At 33.2% G+C, this 26101-nt stretch overlaps 2 protein-coding genes across 7 annotated transcripts; one reads left to right on the top strand and one right to left on the bottom strand.

Moving 5' to 3' along the window:
• The first annotated feature begins 188 nt into the window (after positions 1–188).
• LOC144841540 (protein argonaute-2-like) lies at positions 189–23576 on the top strand. 4 transcript variants are annotated; one of them, XM_078697924.1, is made up of 23 exons: positions 189–281; positions 4503–4809; positions 5295–5415; positions 6583–6764; positions 6925–7061; positions 7496–7627; positions 8122–8209; positions 8642–8725; positions 8930–8993; positions 9483–9554; positions 9764–9811; positions 10280–10402; positions 11041–11174; positions 11418–11602; positions 12108–12267; positions 12662–12752; positions 12918–13112; positions 13724–13858; positions 14482–14583; positions 15091–15290; positions 15569–15616; positions 16394–16423; positions 18669–23576. In XM_078697924.1, exons 2-23 carry the CDS (start codon positions 4568–4570, stop codon positions 18775–18777), a joined length of 2682 nt encoding a protein of 893 aa, XP_078554050.1. In that variant the 5' UTR covers positions 189–281; positions 4503–4567; the 3' UTR covers positions 18778–23576. The 4 variants fall into 4 exon arrangements, with proteins under 4 accessions (XP_078554050.1, XP_078554048.1, XP_078554047.1 ...); XM_078697922.1 differs by having other exon boundaries at positions 195–347; positions 16397–16423; XM_078697921.1 differs by having other exon boundaries at positions 195–347.
• Positions 23577–24058: 482 nt separating this feature from the next.
• LOC144841571 (coiled-coil domain-containing protein 127-like) lies at positions 24059–25953 on the bottom strand. 3 transcript variants are annotated; one of them, XM_078697986.1, is made up of 3 exons: positions 25887–25953; positions 24814–24956; positions 24059–24679 (listed from the first exon to the last, which is right to left on the bottom strand). In XM_078697986.1, exons 2-3 carry the CDS (start codon positions 24938–24940, stop codon positions 24210–24212), a joined length of 597 nt encoding a protein of 198 aa, XP_078554112.1. In that variant the 5' UTR covers positions 24941–24956; positions 25887–25953; the 3' UTR covers positions 24059–24209. The 3 variants fall into 3 exon arrangements, with proteins under 3 accessions (XP_078554112.1, XP_078554109.1, XP_078554111.1); XM_078697983.1 differs by having other exon boundaries at positions 25791–25940; XM_078697985.1 differs by having other exon boundaries at positions 25883–25912.
• Between the last annotated feature and the right edge of the window lie 148 nt (positions 25954–26101).

The following is a 26101-nucleotide window of genomic DNA, read 5'->3' as shown; positions in this document are numbered from 1 at the left end:
CAATTGTTACTTATTATATGTAATAAATAACAAAATAGTAGTAACTAACTTAAAATTAACATTAAAATAAACTTTAATATTATTTTTTATTTTATACCTTCAACCAATATTATAATTTTGAATTAAATATAATTAAATAATATGTGCAAGTTGAAAGTATTTATGTTCACTGAAACTAAAAAATGGCTGCTCAACGTACTTGGACGATTTCTCAATCGCGAAGATTGATTTATTGTTGGTAGGCTTTGAACCACCGATACATTTCATCGATTAAAACCACTGTAAGAACTATACTTTTTTAACGATGTTTCCTCAACGTCAAAGATCTCAACCAGGTGCACCGTTTGGTATGTTGATGTATATTTAGGAAAGAAAATTGTAAGCCAGAGATGAGTGTTTTTGTGGGTGGGAGAAAAGAGAGAGAGGGTTGTTTGTTGTTGTTTTGGTTGGTTGGGATTCCCGTTGTGAGTGTGTGGCGACTAGCCTAGACTTCTTCTTCTTTCGGAATACTGCTTAACGATCCTTAAGGATCAAAACAAGCAGGGTTTGTGCGCATGCTATTGCATGCATGCATGATATTTAGTCTCTGATTAATTGCACAGTGGCTGTGTGTGACGACAGTGGTTGTGTTTTGTGGGGACTAGTACATGCAGTAGACCTACTGCATGTTGTTGTGATTGGCCAGTGGCGTGATAGATTTGAGTTTGTAAACAGAAGGTGCTCCAAAATAACATCATAAGTAAACTGATGTCGGTGATTCCTTTTTTTTTAATTTTTAAAACTTGAATTTTGATTGTATCATATTATTCATAATAAAATAAAAAGTCATATACTAGCCTACACTACAGTATATATTCAATCAATGATGGCATGAATGAATTGTTGTTATATAGCCTATGTATGCCTGTACTGTATATATTTTTGCAGTGGTTTACAGTATTTACCTTGAAATTATCAACTGAGAACTCGCGAAGTGTTGACAAATTACGTAGAATAATTTTTCCATTCCATTGTTCATTTACATTGTTGTTTCAGTCATATCAGGCGGGTATTGTTTTTATGATCGTTATCAGCCTAATGATTATGACCAGGAAGCTGCGCAAATTTACACATGCTCAGTACTACGGTGATCCTCCGTTTCAGTAGATAGAAGGTTAAATAATAAAAAGGTGTAGGCCTACTGAAATGCAGGTGATATGAAGTGTAGCTTTCCTTCTAAGCCTTGTTCTTAGGCCTGTTGTAGCTATAATAATATGGGATATTCATAATAATAATATATATTTTTCCCACAACTTTGGTGGGGAAAATACGGTAATGGTATACTTTTAAAATAATAATATACATTATTAATATTTATACAGTATTCATAAAATACCATAATTATACATCGCAGTAAAAGGAGGCCTTTGATAGGTTTAGTACAGTAGATGAGAACCATACTGTAGGCATGTATTGTCCTGTCTTATGACGTTTGTGTAGCTCTTCATTTAGACATGTTAATCTCAAAAAGAAATGATGATGGTTGTGTGTTAGGATGTTCCCACTTAAGGGAAAGTTTCATGGAACGTACCATTACCTGATAGGGGTGTTGTAGCTCTCTTGGAGAGAATAGGTAAATGTCGGTTTATCCAGGTAAGCTAGCAACAATAGACTACCAACACCATTTTTGGTTTCTGTAATTTTAATGTCTCCATTACTGTACATAATGCTACCTGATCAAACCAGTGATTATTTTAATAAAATAATATTATATTTTAATAATATTAAAATATCATTTATTATAAAAAAAAAAATTATAATAAATATTATATTATAAATAAATATTATAATAATATTTTAATAAAAACAATTAAAATTGAATTGAATAGTGAAATTTCAATTACATTATATTTTATAGTATAATTTTCATTTCATTATCAAACAATAATTTATCAGCAGTGACATAATTTCCATATTTAATTTGACTATTGATCTTGTTGAATGAACACCCCGCTTTGATCTGAAAGTCCCATAGGCAAAATTCACAATCACTTACAGCCCATTAATTTCTATGAGTGCATGCTCAATTGATTTTTTTTAAATCGTCACCTGCACTTTCAAGTTTGTAGCCTTTATCCTATTTGAACAAAAATAATGTAATCTATTACACTATCTATTGTGTTATTTTGACGCACAGAGTTTTGTCAGAGCATCCAGTCTCAATACTATAACAAGGAGAACCTCTTGGTATGTCCTTCAAATGCAGTATGATAGGAAATCTCCCTACACAATATGTATTGGCATCGGCTGGGTGGACTAATGATAGTTATAATCACTCCAAAAAACCATTAAAAAGTGTATGGGAACCTCATAATCCATGAAAAAAGGTATTATCTGACCTATCAGTAATTTTTTTAACTTTCTTTATAAAAGTACCTCAGTACTGAGATTTTAAGGGAATACAGGGTGATTTCACAGAGAAACTAAATTATATACTACTGAATATATGTACCTCCTACCACAACATTTTGCATCAGTTCCCTCCAGATATAGCAACAAGGTATGAATCGATTAAATATGATTAGTCAACTTTGGCTAACGACTCCCATCTAATGATGCAAGGAAAATTATGCTATGGACATGCAAGTTATGCATGTAATCCCAAAGCCTCCTCCAAGCCAGTTTTAAAACTAAAATATATATACTGTATATTATTACACTTGCACGGATGAAGGGCTAGTGTTGCCCGAGAGCTCTGCTAACTTTTCCGACTGTTTTACTTTATCGTTTTGATTTAGCTTTTCGCTTTTTTTTGTATCTCCATTGAGAACCAGCCACTGATACCCACAGCATTGTCATTTTTCAGTATTTTGCCTTTGGATTTATATACTGTATTAAATATAAACTCATATTTGGAAGGGATGGGGTTAGCCTTCTGAGCCAATTGGCTAACAATTAACATGCAATGTCAGTTTAATGCAAAAATTCAAAATATAAAAGACACTTTTAATGAAACTGTTGATTATTTTTTTCAATGTGAAACTCAACCAAACTCGCACTACATCATTACACCTTATTTTAATTGCATAACTATTTGATAAATGTCATTGAGGTAAGGTGATACTTGTTTTCATCCAGGTCAAACCATACATACATTTATTATGATTAAATAAGGTAATCTTTAATCAAACATACAGCCTGGTGATTTATTTACAGTATCCATTTCTGATGTTTCACTGATCACTATTCAATATTTATACTGGCTTCCAATTCCGTTTTGCATATACTATAAAATAGCTCTGCTTACTTTCAAGTCTATCAAGAGTGTAGCACCTACTGTAGGTACATTTCCAGTGTGCTTTCTTAAAACCACATACCATCTTTTAACTTGCATTCATTTGACAAAACAGCGACCACAAAATAAATGGAGTTCAAAGGCTTTTTCTAACCTTGTTCCTAAAATCTGAAATGGGAATATGGGGTATTACTCCGGAGAGACCAATTTAAAAAACTATAATTTCTAATCTAATTTTTTTCTACCATTAATTAACATGGATCCAATGTAACGTTAAACAATACAGATTTTTGTATACCACCATATGGTTGGCATCTATAATTATTCTAAATCTTTACTTTGCAAAGTATGTTTGTTAGCATGATAATGCCTACAAAAATTCAAGTTATCATTCTGAATTTTTTGGTGTAAATAGGTATATAATTAAAGAACATGCCTATTGAAATTCCAGAAAGTAAGTCATTAACAACTTCACAAATAAAAAAAAAAAGAAAAATTGCCATCTTTTAACCTGGGAGAAGTATTAACATGCGCCCTCTAGTGTGGCAATATTTTGTCAAGTACTACACTCAGTTTCTGGGTGCTTTCATTATTTTAATATTTTATTGTCATTGTGATCATTAAATCATTGATTTTGTGTGATCATCAGCAATTATCAGATAGTCATCTGATGACATGCTTTAAAAAATAATTTAAATTTGTTTACCATGTTTGTCATTTTAATCGCATCTCATTTGAGACAGTGAAAGACATCAATGAGATCATTTTATAAACTGATGATAATGTTTGAATACTGATCATTTAATTGTATCATGTGATCACACATTAAAAAATGTAATTTCTGTGTGAGCATGAAATTGAAATCAATCCAATTTTGATTTTGTAATAAGTATTTGATGAATATTATTATTATTATTGCTTCATATGATCATAAATGTGTTACATAATCATCATAGATAATAATAATAATTAATACTGTACTGTACTTCATGAAATCATGCAGAATCCTAAATGGATTTATTATTTTTTAAGTATGCGATCTTTTTTTCATGATATGATTTTACCATACTATATTCATGTGTTCATGATTAATACATGTTAATTTGTAATAACGTAATATGGAGTGTGCCTAACTGGATTACTAACTGTAAGTATATTTTTATAATATATTAAATTAGATGTACAATACTGTATGTCATCAGTAAAAATGTTGTTTCTATCTCTTCAGTTCCGGTCCCACAAACCGTGCAATCACCTGTTGCTCAATCTCAGCCAGCTCCTCCAGAGCAAACAATGGCTCCTACAACACCTCCTGCAGGAACCACCACCACCACCACAGCAGGAGCAGTCGTTGACAGTCCTCTTCCATCGCCACCATTAGAGGACATCCCATGCCCGACGCGTCCAAATGTTGGAACTCAAGGTCGACCCATCGTGTTACGTGCAAACCACTTTCAGATCCGCATGCCAAGAGATGACATTTATCATTATGATATAACAATACTGCCTGAGAAATGTCCCAGGAGAGTCAACAGGTAAATGGTTAATAGGTTTCATTACAATTTCTTAAGGATTTTCCACTAAGCGAATTTGTTCGCGCGAATCGATAGCATGTGTAGAGAAGGATTTGGAAGATGGAAACATGAATACGCATGCATAAACGCTTTCAATTCGCGAGAACAAATTCACCTAGTGGAAAATTGGCTTTATTTCAGACTTGTTGAGCAAGCCTGTAGACAGAGGTTTTATAAGATACGAATAAACCCTGTTTTCCGCTTTTGCCATTTTCACAATAGGCTAGACCTGCTGTATTTATAGAAATGTTGTGGCCATCCTGCCTCCTCAACTGGCAAATTGCTACATTACCTCTAGACCTAAATCAATCTCTCTAGTAATAGATATTAAGTCATCAATGCAGTGCAGTGACTACCATCAGCTAACAACAGCATTGAACTTTACCAACTTCTATTTATTAGTCACTAGTTTTAATGTCATCTTTATATTTTTTCTTCAAAAATAGAGAGGTTATAGAAACCCTAGTAAAACAGTGCTCTCCAAGAATATTTGCCAATCTGCGGCCAGTATTTGACGGAAGAAAGAACCTATATACAAAAGAACCACTACCAATTGGTAATGATCCGGTAAGTTCCCCACTTTATGATATATATACAAATAATGAATGTTTATGAGTGCAATAGGGAAAATATTTTCATGAAGTAAATATGACATTTCATTTTCCCTGAATGAAAATATTTTCCCCATTACACAAATATAATTTTACATTTAGTTATTTGTTTTATAATGCCTACTACTGTGAATTATGTTAACGAACAACATATTCCTAGGTCTGATAGGTGTTGACTTAGGTGTGTTTAGGTTTAATAATGGAAAATTTTCTCTCCACTAGAATGACACAGCATGAATTCATATGGGCTTGTTTTTATGGTGTAGGAAAATAACCTTAATTTTCTTAGTAGAAACATTGAATTTCAAATAACAATTTTAAATGGAGATCACAAATACTCTGTTTAAATCAGCCTCAGGATGCATGGTAGAATACCATCCATTTAAATCAGTGTGCAACTTTTAACTGCAATTATCTACTATTGACCTTTAGTCAACTGCCTAAAGTGTTATGACCTTTTGACCCCCTAAGCATGTTGAATTTTTGAGAATTATGTAATATTATTTGATCAACACCCACTTGGCAACACAGTTTGAGCAAAAATTAAATTGTTTTCAAATATACTATTATTCGTTTGGCATGAGAAAATTCTGGCTGCATCATTAAATAAAAATCATTTATTCAGGATTACAAAAAATAACCAATGATAACATTTGATAACAGACTATTTATGTATTAGAATTGAAATAATATTGTATCTGATATCATAACAATTGATACCATCATAAATATTGTTAGATAAATATTGATAGTTATCTAAATATAGTAAACTATCTATAATCATCATGTGCTTTAACAGTATTATTTTCTGTCTATTTTATTATAAGCGTTTGTACAGTATGTGTTCATTATACATGCATGCATTTATATTCATGCGGTATCAAAATAAAACAGTTTATTTTGTTCCTAGCTTACCTGGATAAAACGACAATAGTCCGTGCTCTCCAGGGGGAGGGCTTAGACACTCCTGGACCATAAAGGACTAGTCCTAGACAATGCAAGAAGCAAACAAAATTAAAATAGCTTAAGCAGCTGATTTTACCAAACTGATATTGATAAACTAGCAGACTGTATAATGTTTACTATAAAAGAAATTTAATTTAACATGTTTTCATGTGTTTAGGTTGAAATGGAAGTGTCTTTACCAGGAGAGGGACGAGATCGTTCCTTCAAAATATCACTTAAATACGTAGCAAAGGTTAGCTTAAAGAGCTTAGAACAGGCTCTTGAAGGCAGGATCTCTCTGATACCATACGATGCAATACAAGCAATTGATGTAGTTATGCGCCACCTACCATCTATGACGTAAGTACAATGAAAAGATAGCAGAAGAACCACAAAATAGAATTCTAAAGCTCATTCTACACTATCAAACTAGTTTGAAAAAAGTGTGATGAGTACAGATACATTATGGAAGAGGCTCATATGAAGAAGTTAAACCTATTTATACATTTTGTTTCTTTAGGTATACCCCAGTTGGTCGATCTTTCTTCTCGGCACCTGAGAGCTACAATCCACCGCTTGGTGGCGGTAGAGAGGTTTGGTTCGGGTTTCACCAGAGTGTGCGCCCTTCCATGTGGAAAATGATGCTGAACATCGATGGTAGGTTACAAAAATGGTGACCCCTTTTTAATAACAAATTTCTTCTTTAGTTTACTGAAGTATTGGTAATTTGCTACATTGACATACCAGTTCTTGTCATGTCACTGAATTGAAGCAATGGTGGGCCCAGTTAGACTTTGAATGGGAGACCATCTGATAATGTCAGTTCCTTCAGATAGTGTCATAGTGTACGTACTAGCATGTGAGACATGTGTTTGAGTCTGTATCTGCCATATTGATTGTACATATAGCTGTTGGTCCAGTGTACATACAGTGGATGTTAAAGAAGTTTATACAATGTTTGAAAAAGAGTAAGGGATGCCTACTTAATAATGCTAATTAATAGTGCCTCATTCTGATTATATTTACATATATTACATTTATGTACTGTGTAATACATTTGCCATAGTTTTGTGTATATATTTTGTTAACAGTCTCAGCAACTGCGTTCTACAAAGCCCAGTCTGTCATTGACTTCATGTGTGATGTCTTGGACATGAGGGAACTGAATGAAAGACGACCATTGTCTGATTCATCAAGAGTGAAATTTACCAAAGAGATACGAGGTAAAGTATATTATTTCTTTATACCTTTTTAAATAATAATAATTCATTCTTATATAGCGCATATAAGCAAGCTCTCAATGCGCTGCACATTATTACCCCAGTCATTGTTTGGATCAAACACATATGGAAACATACTCCCATAATAATACAGCTAGTAATCAGCGCAAAGTTGTGTCTTGATCTAACCACTCTGGGTGGAGAGACGCAATGTAAGTAAAGTGTCTGCTTAAGGATACCACGATCTCACGATCAGTAATTCAACAAGTAATCCAAAACACTGCTTCACACACCCTCACATGAAAACAATTTTTTATTTGTACAAAAATGTCAACAATTTTTAAGTTATCGTCATGATAGTTATTACCTACAACTTATTAAACCTTGAGTTATCTTATCTTCAATATTGGCAAAAATATTGATAATGCTCACATAGCATTTTTCAAAGTAATTCACTGTTTTCAAGCGCTTAATTTATAGATATTTTTCCTTTGAAGGACTTAAGATTGAAATAACTCATTGTGGATCAATGCGAAGGAAATACAGAGTGTGTAACGTAACAAGACGACCAGCACAAACACAGACGTAAGTCAGTCAAACCAATCATATATTGCATAGATTAATGCATGATTTGCGTGCCATAGATTAGAAACTAATTTGAATTGAGCAATAGAGCAGGAGGATGAACAAACAAGTATTCAGTGAATACAGCTCTCCCTCCAATTAAAGACAACTTTTTTACCCAGGTTTTAGTGGTCTTTATTAGCTTTGGTCTATAATTAGAATCACTCTAACTTAAGACCAGAATTAGACTAGAATTAGAGGAAAATTAAATGTCAAAATGGTTATCTTGCTCCCTGAATTGAATTTGTTATCATTGTCATTGTCATCCTCAGCACTATCTTATTATCATTATATCATTATAATATTGTATTATATCATCTTTGTCATCGATCACAGAAATAAAATTTGTGCAATTTCAAGATCAGTTGGTTAAATTCTTTTCTTTTTATATAGATTCCCACTTCAACTCGACACAGGACAAACTGTAGACTGTACGGTGGGCAGATATTTTATGGAAAAATATCACATACGATTGCAGTAAGTATTTGTAATATCAACTGTAGTGAGAGGGATGATGATGGAGGACATCCCCAATAGAGTACCATGTTTAACTTCTGATTTTGATTAAATTGTTGATTATTGTTTATTATTGTTTATTGTTTTAAAATAAATGTTTATTGAAACTTGAAATAGTGTCATGATTTATTATTAGAAATATTAATTTGTAATATCTCATTACAGATATCCACACTTACCATGTTTGCAAGTTGGACAAGAATTAAGACACACCTACCTACCACTTGAGGTAATTACTCTAATTGTTTTCTTCCTGTCTTTTCTTTTCTCAAGAAAGAGATATCGGAACAGCACATGAGAGGCATATGTGTTCCATATTACTTTTAATAGCTCATCCTTTGGATGGGATGTATAGCTGTTTGTCCTGTGTATATACAATGCACATACACTAGGGAACCTAATCTGAATTTCTACAATTTCAAGTCAAACAATCAAACATTTTATTTTATAAGAATATTACTAAAAACTAAATGTGCATATTGTGAAGTAGCTTAAAGATCTGTCTACGCTATCAAACGTTATGTGACAAAAAAATGTGATGTGCCCATGTATGGACATGATGATGTCATATCACTACCATATTTTGGCATATCACTACCGTATTTGAGGAAATCACACTTTTTTTGTCAAACCAGTTTGATATTGTAGACAGAGCTTAAGATAAAAATTAATAGTATAAAAAAAAACCCATATTATTTTTTAAAAATTTCATTTTTAGGTGTGTAACATTGTGCCAGGTCAGCGCTGCATTAAAAAACTGACAGACAGCCAAACTTCCACTATGATTAAGGTACATTATGTTGTTTATGTTTGATGAACATTATTTTAGTTACCATTTGAAAGGCTACCACTTTGGTACTTTGAACTGCCCTCTTGGAGAATTGGGGTGAATAGGTGTACAATTAGATGAGGTGGTTGTTGAGTACAACATACAACGTGATAGCTACTGTAATTTGTTATTACTGGAAGTGCTTAGATAAAAGTTTGTTTTTCTTTCAGGCAACTGCTCGCAACGCACCAAACAGAGAAAAAGAAATTAATAATTTGGTAAGTGATTATAAGTATAAATATTTAGGTTTTAGCTATAGTTACCAAACAAAAGCCACACCTGAATGTACCTTGATAATGAAAGGAATTAGAACAACAAATGATAGTTATGCTTCTTCAAACCCGACCTAAAGCTTATTTTAAGAACTTCCATACAGCCTAACTTCAACAAAGTACAACCTCAAGAAACCTCTGGGTACTTAAAAGCACTGTTTTACATGGTACACATTCAATAAACTCGTAGTATGATATTGTAATTTGTCTTAAGCTATGTCTACACTATCAAACTAGTTTGACAACAAAGTGTGATGTGTCCAAATATGGTATTGATATTCCCAAATATGATAGTGATATGACATCATCATGTCCATATATGGGCACATCACATTTTTTTTGTTGCATAAAGTTTGAGCTTTATACAGTGAGTTGCTTTCATATTGATTATAATATATATTGTTTGTTTTGTAGTTGCAAAGGGCAAAGTTCAATGAAGATCCATTTATTCGTGAATTTGGAATTAATATTTGTAAGGAAATGACACAAGTGCAAGGTCGAGTACTTCAGCCGCCCAAGCTCCAATATGGCGGAAGGGTAAGAGAAATATTTCTTTCTGTCCAAGCCTGTCAGTAGACAGTTGGTTCGAGCATTCAAACAAGCTTTTTCACTAGAAACCAGCAATGGGAGTAATGGTAAATCGGCCTAACTTGGCTAGCTTGTGATGATTTTTGCCCCTTTTGTGGTAAAACTATGCAAGATTCCTGAAGGAAAAATTCTGATTATGTAAATTGTTTAATCTTTACACAGTATATTCAAAATGCAAATTAATAATTTTCTAAAAAAAAAAATCTATGCTAGAAAATACACTGTTATTATCAATTATAACACACACAAGTAGGCCTATATAAATAATAAAAATCTTTGCAATTTGATTGGTTGATTTTGTATTAGGTGTCGTCACCCATTTCAGTGGTTGAAATTACTAATCAACAATTCACATCAATGAAAAGAACATTCAATCTTTCATCTTATATAAATAGTCTTCCTATTACAACTCATAAACATTTATTATTTGTATTTTATACAACAACAAAAATTGTGATTTGGTCAATAGGAAATTGTGGACATTACTTCACTACGTGCAGCTTGAGACAGTATTTTAACATTACATTTTCTAAAATCTAACCTAGCCACACTTTAATCAGCTTTTACTTGATTTTAAATTTCTCTAGTCTCTCCAACAAGCTTATCCTAATGGTGGTGTGTGGGATATGCGAGGCAAACAATTTCATTCAGGAGTGGAAATACGGGTTTGGGCAATTGCCTGTTTTGCACCTCAACATCAATGCAGAGAGGATGCCCTAAGGTAAGTCATATTACTGCAGTAATTTCTGTACAAACACTTTTTCTGCAGTAATTTTTGTAACACATCAAACTTTGTGACAACAAAATGTGGTATGCCCATATGTACATGATGATGTCATCACTACCATATTTGGGCATATCACTATCATGTTCACAATCCATCTGAACCTTATCAATCACTGGTGCCCCTACAATACAGTTCATAGGCATCAGAGTACATGAACGTTTTTCTTACTTGTTTCAGGAATTTTACATCGCACTTACAGAAGATTTCAAACGATGCTGGTATGCCTATAATGGGACAGCCATGTTTTTGCAAGTACGCCAGCGGTGCCGACCAAGTTGAACCAATGTTCCGTCATCTCAAGAAAAACTTTCATGGTTTGCAGCTGATAATCGTGGTATTGCCTGGAAAAACACCTGTCTATGGTAAATATGAAATATATTGGTCAGTTTGAATGATGCAAGAAAAATGCAACTGAAGAACGCATTAAAAGTAGCACACAGTTGTGCAAAGTTTGTCTTTCAGTTGAATATAGCTTTAAATCATGACACTACTCGCAGTATGGGTAGTTGCGATTTCCTAAGTTGAGAAAAACGCTGGCGTACATTATTTCCTTATTCAACTCTCGTAGCGCGTGTGCAATATTCCTAATCATGACTAGTTACATATCATTTTCATATTGACATGAGAGCTTACAAATATTTCAGTTCGTCCTATTCAGTTGGCATGATTACTTTTGCGCAACCCGTTCCTTTCAGTTGAGTCAACCAAAAGTGGTTTGTTATACTGCATCACTTCTCGGGGGTCATGACTTAAAGTGAACTTACTGTGACCTCCATCCACCCATATTATATACACTGTATACATATGTTAAAACTGTTATTTGAAGAGTGGAAAATAAACGAAACAAAAATTATATTATTTTCACAGCTGAAGTGAAGCGAGTTGGTGACACATTGTTAGGGATTGCCACTCAGTGTGTACAGATTAAAAATGTAAACAGAACATCACCGCAAACATTATCCAACCTCTGTCTGAAGATCAACGTCAAATTAGGAGGCGTCAACAATATTTTAGTTCCTCAGCAAAGGTAAAGCTCTGTCTACACTTATCAAACCTTATGTGACAAAGGAATGTGATATGCACATATATGGACATGATGATGTCATATCACTACCATATTTAAGTGTATCATTGCCATATTTGGGCACACACTTTTTGTCAAAGTGTGATAGTTTAGACAAAGCTTAAGTCAGTATAGTGTAGATAACATATTTATTTGTAACCAAGTTGTGTATGGCAAAGAGATGCATAGTGGTAGTTCATTTGGAAGACTATTTAACATGATATAGTGCTGATGTTTTTCAGTTAATATATGCTACCCGTCCAATTGCAGAGTTCAGATCTGGTCAATGTCATATGTACTTTAAAATGTGTTCTTGCTTCCAATGGCCCTACATGAACTGTGTTATTTTGTCTCGCAGGCCGGCAGTGTTCCATGAGCCAATCATCTTTCTCGGAGCTGATGTCACTCATCCGCCTGCTGGTGATGACAAGAAACCCTCTATTGCTGCAGTAAGTCTCCATTTACATTCAGTTAAGTTAGTTGTTATTAGATGTATTAAAACCATTTCATTTACTTGGGTGAAGGCTTAAAATACACTTTCGAATGGGTAGAGAAAAGTTTCCTGGTCACTTCATCCATTTTTGATTTTACGAAATAATTTTTACAATTTTTAGGTGGTCGGAAGTATGGATGCACATCCGAGTCGTTACTGCGCAGCTGTTCGCATCCAACAACACAGACAAGAGATCATCGTGGATTTAGCCAATATGGTGCGAGATCTGTTGATGCAGTTCTACCAGTCAACAAGGTTTAAACCAACCAGGATCATCATGTATCGTGATGGCGTCAGTGAAGGACAGTTCCTACATGTAAGGCAGTTTGTCTTTTTGTCTTCATCCCTATCATCATTATTTGTATTGATGTCACACCCGTCATTAAAATTATGTTTAATTTACTATGTACATCAAATATCCAAACATTTATAAAACCCCTATTTAAAACGCTGTGTAATTTTCTTCTTATCCAAGATTGATCTTCATTCCTATCATAACCAAAACATCCTAAAGCTCTGTGGTACAATATTAAACTTTATGTGACAAACAAATGTGATAGACATATTACTACCATATTTGGACACAAAAAAAATGTATTGACCTGAAAAAACTGTAATTTAACGCAAAAAATGTCAAATTGACTGGAAGTCAATATGTTTTTTTGTTAAATTTAACTGTTTATTTTGTCTTTTTATAAGTGAAATTACATTCTTTTCTATGTAAGTAAATAAAACTACAAAATGGGCTATTTCAATTTTAATAAATCTTCATTTTTCATGATTTTGGAGGACAATACATTGTCAACACTATCTAGTCATTTAGTGACTTTCCCTTTACCATTTGCATACTATTTCGCCATTATCACTGGACTGTAATAAAGAGTGTCTCTCTCTAGTATTCTATCATTGTACTGTTGCTTCTCATAGGTGCTTAACTGTGAACTGCGTGCATTACGGGAGGCTTGTATGTCATTAGAGGTCGGTTACCAGCCAGGTATTACGCTTATTGTTGTACAGAAACGACATCACACAAGGCTGTTTTGTGCCGATAAAAGAGAACAAGTAAACCTAATTTTCTTCTTTTTTTTAAAAAAAAAGTATTATATTAAGATCATAGAAAATGTATTTTATTATTTTTGCCTCATCTAAAGATCCATTGGCAGACATAATAAGAAAAGAATCCATGGAATATTTACATAGAAAAAAATGATAGGAATAAAAATCAGAGGACAAAAGGTTCAATGCAAACGATAGCGTAGGCCCTATTACAGCTAATCACCAGACCTGAAGACAATCATAATTAGTCAACATCCACTAAGGTCAAGATGCAAGAATAAAAAGATGATGTTACTTCTCCACACTGTTTCTTCAAACCCTCTAATAAAACTATTTTAAACTTTTGATTTAAACCTTTTATCTCCTTTTTATATTTACTTCAATACCCTATTGGTTAGACAGCTCTCAATTCACTGTCACTTCGAATTGAAAGGAGAATTTAGTAATTTTAAAGCTCTCCCAACAACCTATAAACTACGCTCAACATTATCTCTAGACAAATTGTCTCATCGGGATTCAACTCGGACAGCACCGACGAGTTCAGATTTTTCTGGCCTCGACACACGATGCAATCTGAGTTGGCCTTTGCGTAACATTATTATTTATATTATTTTTTTTTTTGCAAATAGACTGGTAAAAGTTTTAATATTCCTCCTGGCACAACAGTGGACACTGGAATCACCCATCCCACCGAATTTGATTTCTTCCTTTGCAGTCATGCAGGTATACAGGTAAGTTTACAATGTTACTCTGATTTGTCTACTGAATGACAGGCCAAATTGCAACATTTTTATATTATATTGGACAGATATATTTAACCGACCATCTTTTGAGTTTTGCAAAATGACATTCACCCTTGTAAACAGTAAATACATTATAGTACATCTATGCATATATATGGATGAGTTTTTTTAAAACCTTCCTATTACCGTAGTTGGATATTCCTGCCAAACCAATCATGCATGTCCTCAGCCGTACATATTTAACAGACACTTCTTGTGTGTTTTGTATAATTTATGGAATGAGCCAATCTCAATTATACATCATTCACCCATGTGCACATTAAAATTCATATAGAGTAGTACATATATTTCAAGAAAATGTTTATGACTGCCTTATCGAATAGTCATGAAAATACTGTATTCGCAGCATTCAACTCATAAACATACATTATTTGTATACCACCAGTAATGTTTCGATCAATTTTGTTTTTAATAAATAAATTGTTATCTTAACAGGGGACAAGTAGACCTTCCCACTACCATGTCTTGTGGGATGACAACGAGTTTACAGCTGATTCTCTTCAAACGCTCACATATCAATTGTGCCACACGTATGTGCGCTGCACTCGTAGCGTGTCAATCCCAGCACCCGCTTATTATGCACATTTGGTAGCATTTCGTGCTCGGTATCATCTTGTTGAGAAAGATCATGACAGGTAAGACCTTATGTTCTCTCCTTGGAATGTGCAGGAGCATTTTATTGCATGTTCTCATTTCTATTTTCCTCTCCTCGACAGATAATAATTCTAAAAGGTATTCAGGAGCGCTAGAGAGTAGGGTTTTAAATATGAATGTGGGACTCCACAGTTAATGCATTAATACTATTGAAATTGTGATTAAAGAACAAAACTTACTTGAGAATTTTATTTATCGACTCCAGAGAGAGTTAAAATCATTATCAGTAAAATTAATCTTGCGTGTTTCTGTTTCACAGTCCCAGCCAATCACGGAACGGTAGCTATGTAGGCAGTGGTGGAGACAGGTAAGCTAATTAAAATTTTTGTTTGAGTAGAATTTTTAACAAGTATTATATTCCAGTTTTATAGTCACAATTCCTTTGTCCTGACTGATGGCCCACACCATGTTAACTATAATTTAATCGGGTTTATCACACATACGTGTATCCTTTCCCTTTGATTGGTTGAGTTCATATCTCGTCGCGTGCATTATTTTCTTCCATTCTCATGATGGGAGTACATTGCACTTTCAGGTTTTTGTGAATATTTTAAGTGGTAATATTCTCTAGGCTAATGAATGATGTTTTATGGAAACCCACCTGTGTTTACCATCTATATCTTCTCTGCCTACAATCTAATTCCTAGTGCTGCATTTGTTAGTGGCCTAGCCTTTGACATTTGATTCAAGATGGAAGCCGTGCGTTAATTGAATAAAAATTAGATTTAAAATAGTAGGTTTGTAAAATAAATCATTTCTGTCTTGTTTTCACTGGATAGGGATAATATTTTCATACTTTGAAAGCCTAAATGGAGTCTCTGTATTATTTAAATATAGACCTTTAAATCCTAACAAGACTAACCTATCATTTTTATTTCTACAATTATGTAATTGTAATTTCTTAATTTTCCAATATTTAAGATTTATCTGTATATTTTTTTATGCTAACAACATTGTTTGAATTTTGGATAATAATATATAATATAAAACTAGAAAATAATTTGATCTTAATATATTGTTTATATTCTAATTAATGCGCTTTAATATATATACAATGTACACATTTCATTTTCATCCCAAATAGTAGTCCTGGACACGAGTCACCTACTGGAAAGTGAGTCTAATAAAATACATTTTGTACTCTAGAGGGCATGTTTTTTCCTATTTTATATATTCTACTCTAAAATACCCATCATGCTCCTTGTGTGGATTCCTATGCTTTCAATTTTGTGATGGCCATGACCTCCCATTTAATATATTTCGATTTCAGTGAACTTGCACGACGTTTTTTTTTTTTTCGTACAATGGAATTGAGCATTAAACTTTTGGGTTGAAATTCCAGGTATCAGTAAACTTTGTATAGCACCCACCCTCTATGTCATTAGCACAATATCAACCAAAAAAAAATAAGAAAACAAAATCCTACCAGCCCAATTTTTGTTTGTTTACACTTGCCTTTCTTGTTTTTATAATGGAATTTCTGTTTCGCAAATACTACAAGAAGCATACGATACATGCTCACAAGCCAATCAGAGTTGTGATAGCTTCGCCACAAGGCTAATTTCCAAATTTAAGATGTCAATTAATGAATTTTCTAAGATCAATACATTTTACTGACTACTGAATTCTCCTCATTTGCATCAACCATGTGATCATCTACAAACTGAAAGCACCCTATATACTGTACTTCCTAAAATAATTTTTTTTTAGATAACTTTATGATGGTAAACTAATGATATAGTAGTTTATGGTTTTCATTAATGGCACCTTACACACTAATATCCTCTATATTTCCATTATGGTGCTTGAAAAGGATCTTGATCTCTTTACATTAATGCATGGCTTTGTAATTAATACAAAAATGATGTCCTTTATTAATTCATATTTAATTTTTTAGTCTCATAAATAATGCAAAATTAGTACATTTAGAATTTCCTTTTCCTGAAAATATTATTCTGCTAACTTCTACTAAATTCTATAATTAAAATAATTGGCTATTCGTTCATAGATAAATGGGATTCTATAAAATGGTGCATTATTTCAACTACTGCTATACTCTACTACATTATGACCATCATTCTTTATTTCACCATTAAATGTAACTGTGCATTTAACATAGTTAAACAATAAGACAGTCAGTTGAAAATGTAAGCAGGCAAGGATAACAAAAACTGATTACATTGCAGACTCAATTATCCGTCCCGAAAAACCATTACACTATAAATAAATTCTACACAAATAATTATAATAAAATTCTATTTAAATTAAAAAATGTGGCTTTTCTTTTATTTAGATAATTAAAAATATTAAATTAAATATTAAACAAATTTGTAGACTCATAAATAGAACTTTACTTTAAAGCTTCTAGTAATAGTAACCAGTGATTAAAGTACATCTTTAATAACAATTTAGTATAAACGCATTAGTATTAATAATTTAGCGATTTCTATCATTTATTCTTTTAGGTAGTTCCTAACTAACTAACCATGTGTCTGGATTTCTACACCATTTGACACCCTTAGTGTTTTCATATAAGATTCAATTATATTTAATCATAAAAATATTGTTAATTTAATTATTGGTTTTTTTTTTTTATTGTTTTTTTTTTATAATTTTAAATTTAAAAATATGAGGTAAAATTGAAGAATGGTAATGACTGTGGAGATGGTACAGAACAATATAGAACATATACCTACGCATGCTCATGTAATACCCTTTTCACACCTGCAACAAGTTGTAATCAGGTTTGCATAGTGTGAAGACAATTTTGTAATAATCTCACATTCACAAGGGACCCCTATGAAATCTCAGTAGAAAAATACACCAATGAGAGGCCTATTTGTTTGTTCCACGTTGTTTACTGCGCGTGCATGTATTGCCCCGATCACAATAATCAAATAGTGCGCAACTATGCTTTCTCCTGAGATTTCTCACGGTTTGTGTCTGTATGTTTGAAAACGTGTAATAAATCATGAGATCAAACCTGGTTACAAGTTGTAACGATTTATGCAGATGTGAAAAGGGTATAAGTTGACTACCATCACTACCTGAATTGCAACTTACTTATATCAGTATGGTTCATGAACACACACACACATGATGTAAATGCAATGCTCTATATATGTGTATAATTCGTACTACCTAATAAAAGTTCTTCAATTTGTATGTTGCTGTAATGTTTAAACTGTTTGTACTATGTATACCATGTACCTCATTCCTTTTAACAGATTATTCTAATTATTGATTGACTGTTTTGTGAAACGTAGAACCATTAACATCATTAACAGCCGTATAGACAAGGTATCAATTCATAAGCATTATGATTTGAGAGTAATCAGTACTTTAATACTTTCTTTTAGTGGGGAAGGAAGCCAGCATTCGCACAGTGGGAACGGCCGTAGTTTTACTGACATGACACGATGCGTACAAATCCACGAAGATCAGCTGAAAGTCATGTATTTTGCATAAGTCAACGCAATAAGAGAAAAGTGTTTGTAGCAGAGGAGGTTAGGATATTGAATAAATAGCAGAGGGGGATGGTTTATTTTTTGGAAAAGCTATCACACAGACAATGTTTGAGAGTGGAATTTTGAACAGAGGCAGGTACTTATTACCTGTGAGGTAAATATGTATTACACCATTTTCACACAGATTATATCTTATGGTTTTTCCATTTTAATGTTTTTTATCATAGTCTTAAAAGTACTGTACGTAGCGAACATTTTACCGGGGAAGATAGCATTTTCTTCATTGAATCATTTTAAAAACCTTTCTGTGTGAAAACGGTCTATTACTTCCGAATTAGTTTCTAATGAAAAGAAAGTCTTGCAATACTTATTATCTGTACATATGTATATTAGTTTGATTAGCTAGAGAGAGTAATTACTGATTCAAAACATTCTATAGATCGCAAGGAGGATAATGTTACACCCCTTTTACACTGCCAAGCTAAAAAGGAACCTAGTGTACAGAAAGCAATATGGCGTAAACTTTTGTAAGCCAATGGAGATTCTTATTTACGCAGCAATACCAATCAATTTTTTTAAATAACTTGAAAAAGAATCAACTAAACCACATAACACACACTAAAAATAAAATAGGACATGTGGCGCAGTGTGTTAGACGTTGTACTGCTGATTGTGAGTTCGAATTCAACCCTTGCCACAATCCAACCCTTGTCCCAAGATTCACAGGGGACTCCTGTGAAACCTCGGGAGAAAAACACACCAACAAGAGGCCTGTGTTTTTGTTCCGAGATGTTCCGAGTTCTTACTGCGCTCGCATGTATTGCCCTGGTATTAACTGACCAATCATAGTAATCAAATCCCCCCGAGATTTCACAAGGTTCGCGTATGCATGTGTGAAAACGTGTAATAAGTCGGGAGATCAAACCTGGTTACAAATTGTACCAATTTATGCAGATGTTAAAAGGGTATTACATAACATACACATAACTCCGCATTTTCGCTGGCAGTGTGAAAGAGGTAATAGTTGCGATTGCAATAAAGTGAGTGAGTATTTTTGAAGAAAGTAACAATAATGTTATAAATGTTCTATAGAGGTAATATATAAGTTTGGGGGTTTTATTGGTGGTGTGTAATTAATATATTGAGTGTCCGAATCCTTTTAGCAATCCTGTGTGCCCATCCTCAGTTTATGGCACAATTTTAGGATTCATGTAATTTTATGTGTAATTTTTTTTAAGGGTTGTAAGATTATACATTTTTATCATCTGGTCTAACAATTAGGTTTTATAAATATAAAATAAGTGGTCAACAGGGCCAGATAAAAGTACTGTCCACAACAGGAAATTGACCACATGATCAAGTGGGCAGTTCTACATTTTAATTGTATAATTGATTTTATTAATATTCAAAATTTGCTCTGATTTGAGAGAAAGGTTCACTGAAACCAGGTGGTCAATGAATAGTTTTACAAAATGAAAACTTTGTTTGTTTATAGTATATATAACTCCCTTTACTGTTTATTAGTATGTCTATTACTTTGTTTAAAGTGTTAAAAGCAAATTTCTACTATGACTTTTGAACTGTTCTATTCAGCATAATAGGTGATTAAAGCAATAGTACGTAGAAAACATCTGCTCATACATATTTCATATAAATAGGCAGACCTGTTTTAAATACAATGCAAAAAATTAACATTAATTTCATTTTGGAACTTCATTTTTAGGCCCTGGGACCCCACTAATTAATCCTGGATCTGCCACTCAGGGTAATTGGTGTAGTTAAAGAAGTTATTGTAAAATGTAGCAGAGCCGTTGCCAGGTTTGGTATCAAAATTGGAGGCAGACAATGTGGAATTGGGTCATGTGGTCGTCCATGACTTACAACTGTGTACAAATTAACGTGATAGAAAGTGTATCCCATTAAAAAAGTGGTCAGATTTCACCAGACTATGTAAGGTTTGCAAGAATGTGCAGATGTTCTTACACCCTATTGCTGTCACAGAATCTGCTTTAGTGCAATGAATTGACGTACTAAGCTTAGCAGATACCATCAATACATACTGTATTATTAAGTTGTTATTAAGACATTTTACAATACATTACATCTATGCAGATGATGCACATAAACTATTGTTTAAATTTATATAAGTACTGCATACATTATAGTAGTAACCTTCCTTTGGCACACCCCTATTAAGGGTCCCAAATGTGACCCTTATTAAGGGTCCCAAATGTGACCCCTATTAAGGGTCCCAAATGTGACCCCTAATAAGGGTTCAACTGTTGACAGGAATCAGTTGCAACAAATTAGCAATCACAATTAAATCTTATTATTAATTATAGCTTTTTAAAATAATATTACCATGCATATTTATGATAATGCTGCATATTCTGTAATGAGAAATTATTTTGTAGCATAAAAATCATCATTTTAGCATTGTCTTTATGTTTAATCTAGACAAACTGCACCACATTTTTTGTTTAAAGTGCACCTAATGTTTAAGTTTAACCTTATGTTTAAGTTTAACCTTTTCAGTATGTTTATGACTATAAATGTCATGCAGTTGTTGAATTAAGAAACTGAGATTGTATTAGGGTGTTACAGTATTCATACTTTAGCCAGCAATCATATTGAAATAATTGATTAACATATGAAAGTAAAGTACAGTGGTGTAACAGCTCACTGGCTAAACCCAAGGCACCAGAGCTTACGGGGCCCCAGATAAACAGCCCCAATGCAACTACCCAGCATTGGAAGGCCTTTAGGTGTACTAAATCAGGGGCCTTCTCCCCCTCCGTTACGCCACTTGTACAGTATCTGCACATGAATACAAACCCATCATTTTTGCGATAGCTTCCTAATGCTCATTGCTACCTCGATATCAAAGTTTTATTTGTACGATCTTTTGCATTGCATAATTGTTACCATCGCATCGTGCAATAAAATATCATTTTGAAATATGACTAGAGAAGCAGTAGAAGAATTTAAATAAGTATTTTAGGTACTGAACAGTTTAATAATGTTCAAATGTGATACTATTGCAACTGCTGTGTTTGTATGATAGCAAGGGAATTATATGGAGTACTGTATCCAATTGTAAATTTAAATTGAAACAATTTAATGGTGTTGTGATTATGATTACTTTGTTTAAACCAAGTGTTTAAGCTTGGTTCCCACTAGGATGTAAGAACAATGCAAGCGAGTTGGCCAATGACAAGCGGCAGTTTGAATGATACATCGCTTGTGATTGGTCAAAACACTTATGTTGTGTCCTAGTGGGAACCAAGCTTTACTGTCAATAATATAAAAAAACTTGGGTTACTACAAACATAAAAAGAACATTTAATTTTGTTTTCTCCCTGCTACAAGGAAATCTGTTTTAATAATGTATTGTGATTGCAATACTAAAATATATAGGTTAATTTTCATATTTCATACATTTATTTCTTTGTAGTTTAAATGTAATTCTGTAGATTTTAACAGTCATTTTATTATCGAGGTACTTGTGTGGTACTGTGCACAGTACCAGATCCACAATTTTCTAAACGGGGGAGCGCTAACAATCATATAAATATTAATATTGACAAAAATGTATATCAAAAATCAGTTAATTTAGCTGTAAAATGGGGTAACTTACCCCTAGCGCAACCTGTCTGTTGTTGTCCATGGCCAATAACGGCAGGTAGTGCGACTAATCCATATAATATTATAGTGGTCTGTAAAGACCAGATTGTGGACCACAGCTGTAGGCAATATTTTTAATTTAGAAAGTTATATATTAGTTTCTTCATCCATCGACCATTATACAATGAATATTTAATTTAATTTTCTTATTCTTGTTGTGTTTAAAGATACTCATTGTTTGGGTGATATAAATTTTTTTAGTTTGGTGTTTATTTGCGGTGTTTTAGATAGGCCCCACATAATTTTATATCTGTATATTTAAAAAAAATAGCAATCCATGAAATATGTATATTTAAAACAGATATAATGCAAGGCTTTACCTTGCAAAGTAAAATAATTTTGTACTGATGTAGGAAAAACAAATGCCAACATTATGGAAAAAAATTGAAAATAGAAGTGTTATATGTAAACAGAAAAATATTTTGTACAAAATTGTGAATTTAAAGGATTATTCCTAATTGTGAATTGGCTGTCCATGAATCGATCACAAAATTTAAGATTTATTTAGAAAATTTTATATAGAAAATAAAAATGATCATGGAATCAAAATGTTAATATAAATGTTTATTTAAATTTTATCAGTTTAAGAGGTAATTTTGTATGATTTGATTTTATAATCTGGGAATCCCTGTACACCTAAAAATAGATTTAAATGTCATGGTTGAGTGACCTCATTTAATAACAAATTAATGTTTTGTTTCCATTCTGTATAACACTCGCTTGTATCCTAATTTCTAACTCTTAAAAAGTGATTTCAATTCCATAATAAAAGCAGTAAACTCTGATTGCATAAACCACTTTTGAAACTACCATGTATGACCGTTTTATTTTGATCAATAACACTTTAATTATTGCCTTCAAACTTTACGCTTGTTTGGTATAATTTTATAAACACATTATTTGTTTCATACCCAAACATTTAGGTTCCAATAATTTGATGAACATTAGAAATTGGTACATTATAATTAGTTTTACAACCGTTATATAAATTATCTAATTATTTTTTGTGTAAATGAAGATATTACTGTATTCTATTTATATCTATTGTAGCGATGTCAACTAAGGGTTTGGGTTTATTTTTGAAGTATATGTTATTAAAACATTTTATGATATATAGATGATTGATTGATTTTATTCGATATTGAATTAAAATAGTAAAATATATAAAGTACATAATAAAAAAAGAATACCTGGATAACCTATTAAGTCAACAATAAGTCAACTTATTTCCAATAGGGTCCAAAATTGATAATTGAAGATATGAATTTCTGTTCATGATGTCAATATTGATTTTGAATGGCTTAAATGGGAACATTTTGAATTCTATATCACCTATTGGTATGCAGACTTCTCACGTATTACAGGAATGGGGTCCAATTATTAAGGGTGTACAGAAATACAATCGACCTAAAATTATGAGAAATCCCTGGTAAATCATAAATAATATCAACAAATCAATGGCCCACACATAAAGCCCTCATTCCAGGTTTTCCTGGAGGACTATAGAATTTCAAACTAAAACACAGCTTTAATGACAGCACATAGGTAGAATGACTACAGAACGTGTGATACAGAAATTTCTTATCAAGACTACAGTATTTCATTTTTAAATTGTTTATTTATTATTTGCGTTCAATTTACAATACAAACAATTACACACACATCACACATGCTAGAAAGTTTACTCTACATTTCTCAAAATTCACTATTTTTCTATTAGCATGATTTGCAAATGTAGTCTACTGTTCACTATTTATTTTGAATTTGTGCAGATGCTTTTTCAAATTTAAGCAGCTTTGCCTTTGCTCGCCATAAATCAACTAATGTCCACATCATACAGCCATTCTCATCCCTAGTGTTCCCACAATGTGTATCTTTTTCAAAGATCTCTTTCAATCCCTTGTACAATGTCAAATCCTTGTCATACGGCCTTGAGTATCCAAAATCTAAAAGATGTTTCTCGACCTTTAACCGGTCTACTTTATTCTTGAACATGCTGCAAAATATGTCCTGCCTGTCTTTAAGTCCCTCGGCTATCTTATCTAAATCTTGGTTGATTTTTCTATATTCCGAATCCTGTTGCTGAAGTGCTTTTTGAAATGAAATCTGTGGATTTTTAGCTTCAAACTCATTCTCGCGTTGTTTCAGAGCTGTAAGCTCACGTTGTAACTCTTCCTCTCTTTGGCGGTTTGAATTTTCTTTTCTTTTCGCAAGCCATACTGTAAAACAAAAAATTACAAATTCAAATAATTTCATACAAGCAATCATTCTTTTGATTTTGTGCTCATTTATATGCATCCTCCTTTAGTCCCCCTCCCACCCAGCTTCCAAAACAAGAAAAAAACCAACTTACAAAAAAATGCAGTTGTCGCTGGTATTAAGAATGGAATCGCCTCACCAAAAATTCGACTAAGCCGCTGCTTCCATGGCTCATCACTAGGAGGCAGACTAAGATTATTTAATTTGATTTCATCTTTCATGGCTTGTTAGTATAGTCTGAAAAAATGTAAAATAAAAATATTAGTATGATCTTTATTTGTCATTTGCCTGTACTGTAGGCAATAAATTAAATTATAAATAGCGATTTATTTAGCTTTTTGGTGGCCATACTATTTGCTCAATTAAGCGTGGTTCCCACTAGAACGTAACACAGCGACGTATTGACGCAAAGTGCTGTATTGCGTAATCACAAGTGGGAACCGACGATGCAATAGTGCTGAAAACATTGCATGTTTGATTTCACGCAGGCGGAGGAAAACACAATTATTAGAAGGGCATTTGCTTATGTTGCGTATATTGCGTTACGTGGCGTTGCTAGTGGGAACCACACCTAACCCTCTTGACACATGGTCATCAAAACTACTAGCTACCTAGCCAACTGGATCCACTGAAAGCTCTCTCCCCCACCAGGAGTTTCATCCCTGAAAAGTTTCACTCTTTCTTGCAACTTAACTGCACGACTTTAATTTCATGTCGATACAGTCTTCTTTTTTTTGCCTAATTTCCAGGCCATTCTCAGGATCGGATGACCTCAGTCTGTTTGTTCATCCACCCACCAGGCAGTGCCTCTCTCTACCTACCTACCAAACCTACCTACCTACCTTAGCACACAATCTTGTCTACTATTTCTAGGGCCAACTAATAGCCCTTGGCCAGTCCTAGATAGATTAGGAGGCAACTTTAGACTTTACTTTAGTTAGGCCTAGCCTAGACCTAGGGCCTACAACAATAATACATTTACAACACACAACATCACTCACACCGAAATAAAAACAGGTGCGAAACGGAACTAGCGCCGCACGACCTACTACTATAGCAACTTACTATTACCTGTAGTGTGCTAGGCCTCTACTTTACCCAACCTTAAGTGAAAAATCAGTAGGTCTAGCTAGGCCTAAAGGTAGGGTAGGCTGCACTAATACGCACCACCTGCCTGCTGCTGCATGGATGATCCCTGTGATGTGACGTGTGTCTGGAACATATTTTTGAACAGCGCCACCAATTTAGGGGGCCCAATTTAAAGGAACATATTATATTCTCCTTAATAATAATTAAATGGGAACCTTTTTTGGTCCCAAAGTTATTTAACAATAATAATGAATGCTTCTAATATCCAACTCACTGTAATATTCGCTCAAAAG

Source organism: Antedon bifida, chromosome 4 (assembly GCF_963402885.1).
Source record: "Antedon bifida chromosome 4, ecAntBifi1.1, whole genome shotgun sequence".
Classification (NCBI taxonomy): Eukaryota; Metazoa; Echinodermata; class Crinoidea; order Comatulida; family Antedonidae; genus Antedon; species Antedon bifida.
This window is presented reverse-complemented; position numbering and strand designations above follow the sequence as displayed.

Coding starts and splice junctions, on each gene's coding strand:
- LOC144841540 (XM_078697921.1), top strand. CDS start 305: ATGTTTCCTCAACGTCAAAGATCTCAACCAGGTGCACCGTTTG. Junction 6,765..6,924: donor CGCCACCTACCATCTATGAC/GTAAGTACAATG, acceptor TTGTTTCTTTAG/GTATACCCCAGTTGGTCGAT. Junction 13,113..13,723: donor GTGAAGGACAGTTCCTACAT/GTAAGGCAGTTT, acceptor TGCTTCTCATAG/GTGCTTAACTGTGAACTGCG.
- LOC144841571 (XM_078697986.1), bottom strand. CDS start 24,940: ATGAAAGATGAAATCAAATTAAATAATCTTAGTCTGCCTCCTAGTGAT. Junction 24,680..24,813: donor AGCGACAACTGCATTTTTTT/GTAAGTTGGTTT, acceptor TTTGTTTTACAG/TATGGCTTGCGAAAAGAAAA.